Source organism: Cervus canadensis, chromosome 32 (assembly GCF_019320065.1).
Source record: "Cervus canadensis isolate Bull #8, Minnesota chromosome 32, ASM1932006v1, whole genome shotgun sequence".
NCBI lineage: Eukaryota > Metazoa > Chordata > Mammalia > Artiodactyla > Cervidae > Cervus > Cervus canadensis.
The window spans coordinates 30171143-30179092 of record NC_057417.1 but is presented as its reverse complement, the minus strand read 5'-3'; the positions used below and the strand labels follow the sequence as shown (position 1 = coordinate 30179092).

At 37.7% G+C, this 7950-nt stretch overlaps 1 protein-coding gene across 1 annotated transcript in view; it reads left to right on the top strand.

The window, feature by feature from the left end:
• The window catches only part of LOC122432820 (cytochrome P450 3A24-like), a 48749-nt gene continuing 40799 nt past the window's right edge, over window positions 1-7950 (top strand). Inside the window, exon 1 of the mRNA XM_043455040.1 lies at window positions 1-143. Coding sequence (XP_043310975.1) covers window positions 73-143 — 71 coding nt within the window. The 5' untranslated portion in view covers window positions 1-72. The remainder of the gene's footprint in view (window positions 144-7950) is intronic.

Sequence of the window (7950 nt, the reverse complement as noted above, 5' to 3'; positions counted from 1 at the left end):
TCAGAGGCAGGCAGAGGGCAGCACATACAGCTGAGAGGAAACTCAGAGGAAGGAATCGCCAAGAAAGTGGCCATGGAGCTAACCCCAAGCTTTTCCATGGAAACCTGGGTTCTCCTGGCTACCGGCCTGGTGCTCCTCTATGTGTGAGTAACTGTTAGGCTCATCTCCTCTGTAACCTGGGTTTTAGGGTGCTAAGCAGAAAAGGGGTTTCCCTTAGTTTGTTTGTTTTTTTTTTAATTGAAGTATAGTTGATTTGCAGTGGTGTTAGTTTCAGGTGTCTAGCACAGTAATTCAGTTTTATATACATATTGATATATTCTTTTTCAGATTCTTTTCCCTTATAGGTTATTATAAAATATTGAGTATAGTTTCCTGTGCTACTGTATAGTAACCTATAAGGGTTACTACTACTGTATAGCACAGGAATAGTTACCTATTTTATTTTATTGTTTTTTCTTATTTATTTATTTGTTTTACTTTACAACATTGTATCAGTTTTGCCATACATTGACTTGAATCCACCATGGGTGTACATGTGTTCCCCATCCTGAACCCCACTCCCAACTCCCTCCCCATCCCATCCCTCTGGGTCATCCTAGTGCACCAGCCCCAAGCATCCTGTATCATGCATCAAACCTGGACTGGTGATTACTTTCACATATGATAATTTACATGTCTCAATGCCATTCTCCCATATCATCCCACCCTTGCCCTCTCCCAGAGTCCAAAAGACTATTCAATACATCTGTGTCTCTCTTGCTGTCTCACATACAGGGTTATCATTACCACCTTTCTAAATTCCATATATATGTGTTAGTATACTATATTGGTGTTTTTCTTTCTGGCTTACTTCACTCTGTATAATAGGCTCCAGTTTCATCCACCTCATTAGAACTGATTCAAATATATTCTTTTTAATGGCTGAATAATATTCCATTGTGTATATGTACCACAGCTTCCTTATCCATTCATCTGCTGATAGACATCTATGTTGCTTCCATGTCCTGGCTATTATAAACAGTGCTGCGATGAACATTGGAGTACATGTTTTTCTTTCAATTCTGGTTTCCTCTGTGTGTATGCCCAGCAGTGGGATTGCTGGGTCATATGGCAGTTCTATTTCCAGTTTTTTAAGGAATCTCCACACTGTTCTCCATAGTGGCTGTACTAGTTTGCATTCCCACCAACAGTGTAAGAGGGTTCCCTTTTCTCCACACCCTCTCCAGCATTTATTGCTTGTAGACTTTTGGATAGCAGCCATCCTGACTGGAGTGTAATGGTACCTCATTGTGGTTTTGATTTGCATTTCTCTGATAATGAGTGATGTTGAGCATCTTTTCATGTGTTTGTTAGCCATCTGTATGTCTTCTTTGGAGAAATGTCTGTTTAGTTCTTTGACTCACTTTTTGATTGGGTCTTTTATTTTTCTGGAATTGAGCTGCAGGAGTTGCTTGTATATTTTTGAGATTAATCCTTTGTCCTTGCTCCATTTGCTATTATTTTCTCCCATTCTGAAGGCTGTCTTTTCACCTCACTTATAGTTCCCTTTGTTGTGCAGAAGCTTTTAATTTTAATTAGGTCCCATTTGTTTATTTTTGCTTTCATTTCCAATATTCTGGGAGGTGGGTCATAGAGGCTCCTGCTGTGGTTTATGTCGGAGAGTGTTTTGCCTATGTTTTCCTCTAGGAGTTTTATAGTTTCTGGTCTTACATTTAGATCTTTAATCCATTTTGAGTTTAGTTTTGTGTATGGTATTAGAAAGTGTTCTAGTTTCATTCTTTTACAAGTGGTTGACCAGTTTTCCCAGAACCACTTGTTAAAGAGATTGTCTTTTCTCCATTGTATATTCTTGCCTCCTTTGTCAAAGATAAGGTGTCCATAGGTGCGTGGATTTATCTCTGGGCTTTCTATTTTGTTCCACTGATCTATATTTCTGTCTTTGTGCCAGTACCACACTGTCTTGATGACTGTGGCTTTGTAGTAGAGACTGAAGTCAGGCAGGTTGATTCCTCCAGTTCCATTCTTCTTTCTCGAGATTGCTTTGGCTATTCGAGGTTTTTTGTTTTTTGGGGGTTTTTTTTTTTTTTGTAATTTTATTTTTATTTATTTATTTATTTATTTGGTCATGCATTGATATGAAATCTATGGCGGATTCATATCAATGCGAGGTTTTTTGTATTTCCATACAAATTGTGAACTTATTTGTTCTAGTTCTCTGAAAAATACCGTTGGTAGCTTGATAGGAATTGTATCGGATATAGATTGCTTTGGGTAGTATACTCATTGTCACTATATTGATTCTTCCGACCCATGAGCACAGTATATTTTTCCATCTATTTGTGTCCTCTCTGATTTCTTTCATCAGTGTTTTATAGTTTTCTATATATAGGTCTTTTGTTTCTTTAGGTAGATATATTCCTAAGTATTTTATTCTTTTCATTGCAATGGTGAATGGAATTGTTTCCTTAATTTCTCTTTCTGTTTTCTCATTGTTAGTGTATAGGAATGCAGGGATTTCTGTGTTAATTTTATATTCTGCAACTTTACTATATTCATTGATTAGCTCTAGTAATTTTCTGGAAGAGTCTTTAGGGTTTTCTATGTACAGGATCATGTCATCTGCAAACAGTGAGAGTTTTACTTCTTCTTTTCCTATCTGGATTCCCTTTATTTCTTTTTCTGCTCTGATTGCTGAGCAACACTTCCAAAACTATGTTGAATAGTAGTGGTGAGAGTGGGCACACTTGTCTTGTTCCTGACTTTAGGGGAAATGCTTTCAATTTTTCACCATTGAGGATAATGTTTGCTGAGGGTTTGTCATATATAGCTCTTATTATGTTGAGGTATGGTCCTTCTATTCCTGCTTTCTGGAGGGTTTTTATCACAAATGGATGTTGAATTTTGTCAAAGGCTTTCTCTGCATCTATTGAGATAATCATATGGTTTTTATCTTTCAATTTGATAATGTGGTGTTTTACATTAGTTGATTTGTGGATATTGAAGAATCCTTGCATCCCTGGGATAAAGCCCACTTGGTCATGATGTATGATCTTTTAAATATGTTGTTGGATTCTATTTGCTAGAATTTTGTTAAGGATTTTTGCATCTATGTTCATCAGTGATATTGGCCTATAGTTTTCTTTTTTGTGGCATCTTTGTCAGGTTTTGGTATTAAGGTGATGGTGGCCTCATAGAATGAGTTTGGAAGTTTGCCTTCCTCTGCAATTTTCTGGAAGAGTTTGAATAGGATAGGTGTTAGTTCTTCTCTAAATTTTTGGTGGAATTCAGCTGTGACACTCTCTGGTCCTGGGCTTTTGTTTGTTGAAAGATTTCTGATTACAGTTTCAATTTCCTTGCTTGTGATGGGTCTGTTGAGATTTTCTATTTCTTCCTGGTTCAATTTTGGAAAGTTGTACTTTTCTAAGAATTTGTCCATTTCTTCAAAGTTGTCCATTTTATTTGCATATTGATGCTGATAATAGTCTCTTATGATCCTTTGTATTTCTGTGTTGTCTGTTGTGAACTCTCCATTTTCATTTTTAATTTTGTTGATTTGATTTTTCTCCCTTTGTTTCTTGATGAGTTTGGCTAATGGTTTGTCAATTTTATTTACCTTCTCAAAGAACGAGCTTTTGGTTTTGTTAATTTTTGCTATGGTCTCTTTTGCTTCTTTTGCATTTATTTCTGCCCTAATTTTTAAGATTTCTTCCTTTCTGTGTGAACCCTGGGGTTCATACTTTCTTCCTTTTCAAGTTGCTTTAGGTGTGGAGTTAGGTTATTTATTTGGCTTTTTTCTTGTTTCTGAGGTATGCCTGTATTGCCATGAACCTTCCCCTTAGCACTGCTTTTACAGTGTCCCATAGGTTTTGGGTTGTTGTGTTTTCATTTTCATTCATTCCTATGCATATTTTGATTTCTTTTTTGATTTCTTCTGTGATTTGTTGGTTGTTCATCAGCGTGTTGTTCAGCCTCTGTATGTTGGAATTTTTAATAGTTTTTCTCCTGTAATTGACATCTAATCTTACTGCATTGTGGTCAGAAAAGATGCTTGGAATGATTTCAATTTTTTTTTAATTTACCAAGGCTAGATTTATGGCCCAGGATGTGGTCTATCCTGGAGAAGGTTCCATGTGCACTTGAGAAAAAGGTGAAATTCATTGTTTTGGGGTGAAATGTCCTATAGATATCAATTAGGTCTAACTGGTCTATTGTATCATTTAAAGTTTGTGTTTCCTTGTTAATTTTCTGTTTAGTTTTTCTATCCATAGGTGTGAGTGGAGTATTAAAGTCTCCCACTATTATTGTGTCATTGTTAATTTCCCCTTTCATACTTGTTAGCATTTGTCTTACATATTGTGGTGCTCCTATGTTGGGTGCATGTATGTTTATGATTGTTATATCTTCTTCTTGGATTGATCCTTTGATCATTATGTAGTGTCCATCTTTATCTCTTTTCACAGCTTTTGTTTTAAAGTCTATTTTATTTGATATGAGTATTGCTACTCCTGCTTTCTTTTGGTCTCTATTTGCATGGAATATCTTTTTCCAGCCCTTCACTTTCAGTGTGTATGTGTCCCTTGTTTTGAGGTGGGTCTCTTGTAGACAGCATATACAGGGGTCTTGTTTTTGTATCCACTCAGACAGACTTTGTCTTTTGGTTGGGGCATTCAACCCATTTACATTTAAGGTAATTATTGATAAGTATGACCCTGTTGCCATTTACTTTGTTGTTTTGGGTTTGAGTTTATACATCCTTTCTGTGTTTCCTGTCTAGAGAAGATCCTTTAGCATTTCTTGGAGAGCTGGGTTGGTGGTGCTGAATTCTCTCGGCTTTTGCTTGTCTGTAAAGCTTTTTATTTCTCCTTCTTATTTGAATGAGATCCTTGCTGGGTACAGTAATCTGGGCTTTAGTTATTTTCTTTCATCACTTTAAGTATGTCCTGCCATTCCCTTCTGGCCTGAAGAGTTTCTATTGAAAGATCAGCTGTCATCCTTATGGGAATCCCCTTGTGTGATATTTGTTGTTTTTCCCTTGCTGCTTTTAATATTTGTTCTTTGTGTTTGACCTTTGTTAATTTGATTACTATGTGTCTTGGGGTGTTTTGCCTTGGATTTATCCTGTTTGGGACTCTCTGGGTTTCTTGGACTTGGGTGATTATTTCCTTCCCCATTTTAGGGAAGTTTTCAACTATTATCTCCTCAAGTATTTTCTCATGGCCTTTCTTTTTGTCTTCTTCTTCTGGGACTCCTATGATTCGAATTTTGGGGTGTTTAACATTGTCCCAGAGGTCTCTGAGGTTGTCCTCATGTCTTTTAATTCTTTTTTCTATTTTCCTCTCTGTTTCATTTATTTCTACCATTCTATCTTCTACCTCACTTATCTTGTCTTATGCCTCCTTTTTTCTGCTGTTAGTTCCCTGCGGAGTGTTTTTTTATCTCATTTATTGCATTATTCATTATATATTGACTCCTTTTTATTTCTTCAAGGTCTTTGTTAAACCTTTCTTGCATCTTCTTGATCCTTGTCTCCAGGCTATTTATCTGTAACTCCAATTTGCTTTCAAGATTTCGGATCATTTTTACTATCATTATTTGGAATTATTTATCAGGTAGATTCCCTATCTCTTCCTCTTTTGTTTGGTTTGGTGGGCATTTATCATGTTCCTTTACCTGCTGGGTATTTCTCTGCCTTTTCATCTTGTTATATTGCTGTGTTTGAGGTGGCCTTTCTGTATTCTTGCAGTTTGTGGTTCCTCTTTATTGTGGAGGTTCCTCACTGTGGGTGGGGTTGGACAGGTGGTTTGTCAAGGTTTTCTGGTTAGGGAAGCTTGTGTTGGTGTTCTGGTGGGTGGAGCTGGATTTCTTCTCTCTGAAGTGCAATGAAGTGTCCAGTAATAAGTTTTGAGAGGTCAGTGGGTTTGGTGTGGCTTTGGTCATCCTGTATATTGAGGCTCAGGGTTATGTTCCTGCATTGCTGGAGAATTTATGTAGTATGTCTTGCTCTGGAGTTGTTGGCCCTTGGGTGGTGCTAGGTTTCAGTGTAGGTATGGAGGTGTTTGATGAGCTCCTATTGTTTAATGTTCCCTGGATTTATGAGTTCTCTGATATTCTCAGGATTTGGACTTAAGCCTCCTGCCTCTGGTTTTCAGTCTTATTCTTACAGTAGCCTCAAGACTTCTCCATCTATACAGCACCGATGATAAAACATCTAGGTTAATAATGAAGTTTCTCCACAGTAAGGGACACCTGGAGAGGTACACAGAATTACATGGAGAAGAGAAGAGGGAAGAGGGAGTTAGGTGACCGGGAGGAGCAGAGGGGGTATCAAAAGGGGAGAGAGCAAGCTAGCCAATAATCACTTCCCTATGTGCTCGCCACAGTCTGGACCCCTCAGAGATGTTCACAGAGTTACACAGAGAAGAGAAGAGAAGAGGGAGGAAGGAGACAGAGGTGGCCAGGAGGATAAAAGGGGGAATCAAAAGGAGAGAGACAGATCCAGCCAGGAATCAGTTCCCTAAGTGTTCTCCACAGCCCGGAATGCACAAAGAGATTCAACGAGTTGGGTAGAGAAGAAAAGGGGGCGGGGGGAGACAGAGGCGACCTGGTGGAGAAAAAGGAGAGTCAAAAGAGGGAAAGGGCAATCAGGCCAGTGATCCTGCTCCCAAGTAAAAATGGGTACTGAAGATTGGGTTCTTAAAGGTACAAAGTTGATAACAAATACCAAAAAGCAAAGATTAAAAATCTTCAGTAGAGGTTAAAGTCCCAAAAATACAATATTAAAAAAAAAGAAAAAAAAATCAAACCAACAAATAAACAAAACAACAACAACAGCAAAAAAAAAAAAAGTTACAGAAATTATAAAATATGTATATATGAAGTTTGTTTTAAAAATAGGGTCTTTTATTTGCAAGGTAATAGTAGGTTATAAAAATGAAAATTAAAGGAGTAATGGGGACTTAAAAAATAAAACAAAATAAAAAGTAAAAAAAATTCTTTTTTTAATTTAAAAAAATGATAATACTAAAAATATATCTGAGACTTTCTCTGGAGCTGTTGCAGACAGTGTGGGGTCAGTTCGTTTTCAGATAGTTCCTTGGTCCGGCTTGTACTTCTCAAGGTCTGTAGGCCCCTTCCTATGTAGTCGGTGCTAACTCCAGGGTTTTAATCTATTGCACCTGTCACTTCCAAAGCCGTTCCCTCTGTTTATTTTAGCTTCTGTTTGCTGGTCTCTTCAGTGTCTAATTTCTGCCCTGCCACAAGGGGCACAGTGGTGTTAGCTTTTTTTTTTTTTTTTTTTTTTCTTTTATTTTTTTTCTTTTGTTAGTTGGAGGCTAATTACTTCACAACATTTCAGTGGGTTTTGTCATACATTGATATGAATCAGCCATAGATTTACACGTATTCCCCATCCCGATCCCCCCTCCCACCTCCCTCTCCACCCGATTCCTCTGGGTCTTCCCAGTGCACCAGGCCCAAGAACTTGTCTCATGCATCCAACCTGGACTGGTGATCTGTTTCACCGTAGATAATATACATGCCATTCTTTCAAAACATCCCACCCTCACCTTCTCCCACAGAGTTCAAAAGTCTGTTCTGTATTTCTGTGTCTCTTTTTCTGTTTTGCATATAGGGTTATCGTTACCATCTTTCTAACTTCCATATATATGTGTTAGTGCTGCTTTATGTTCTTTATCTTTCTGGCTTACTTCCACTCTGGTATTAATGGGCTCCAGTTTTCATCCCATCTCATAGAACTGATTTCAAATGAATTCTTTTTTAATGGCGGATGGAGTAATATTCCCATGGTGTATATGTACCACAGCTTCTTTATCCCATTCATCTGCTGATGGGCATCTAGGTGCTTCCATGTCCTGGCTATTATAAACAGTGCTTCGTGAACATGGGTGCAACATGTCTCTTTCAATTCTGGTTTCTCAGTTGTGTATGCCC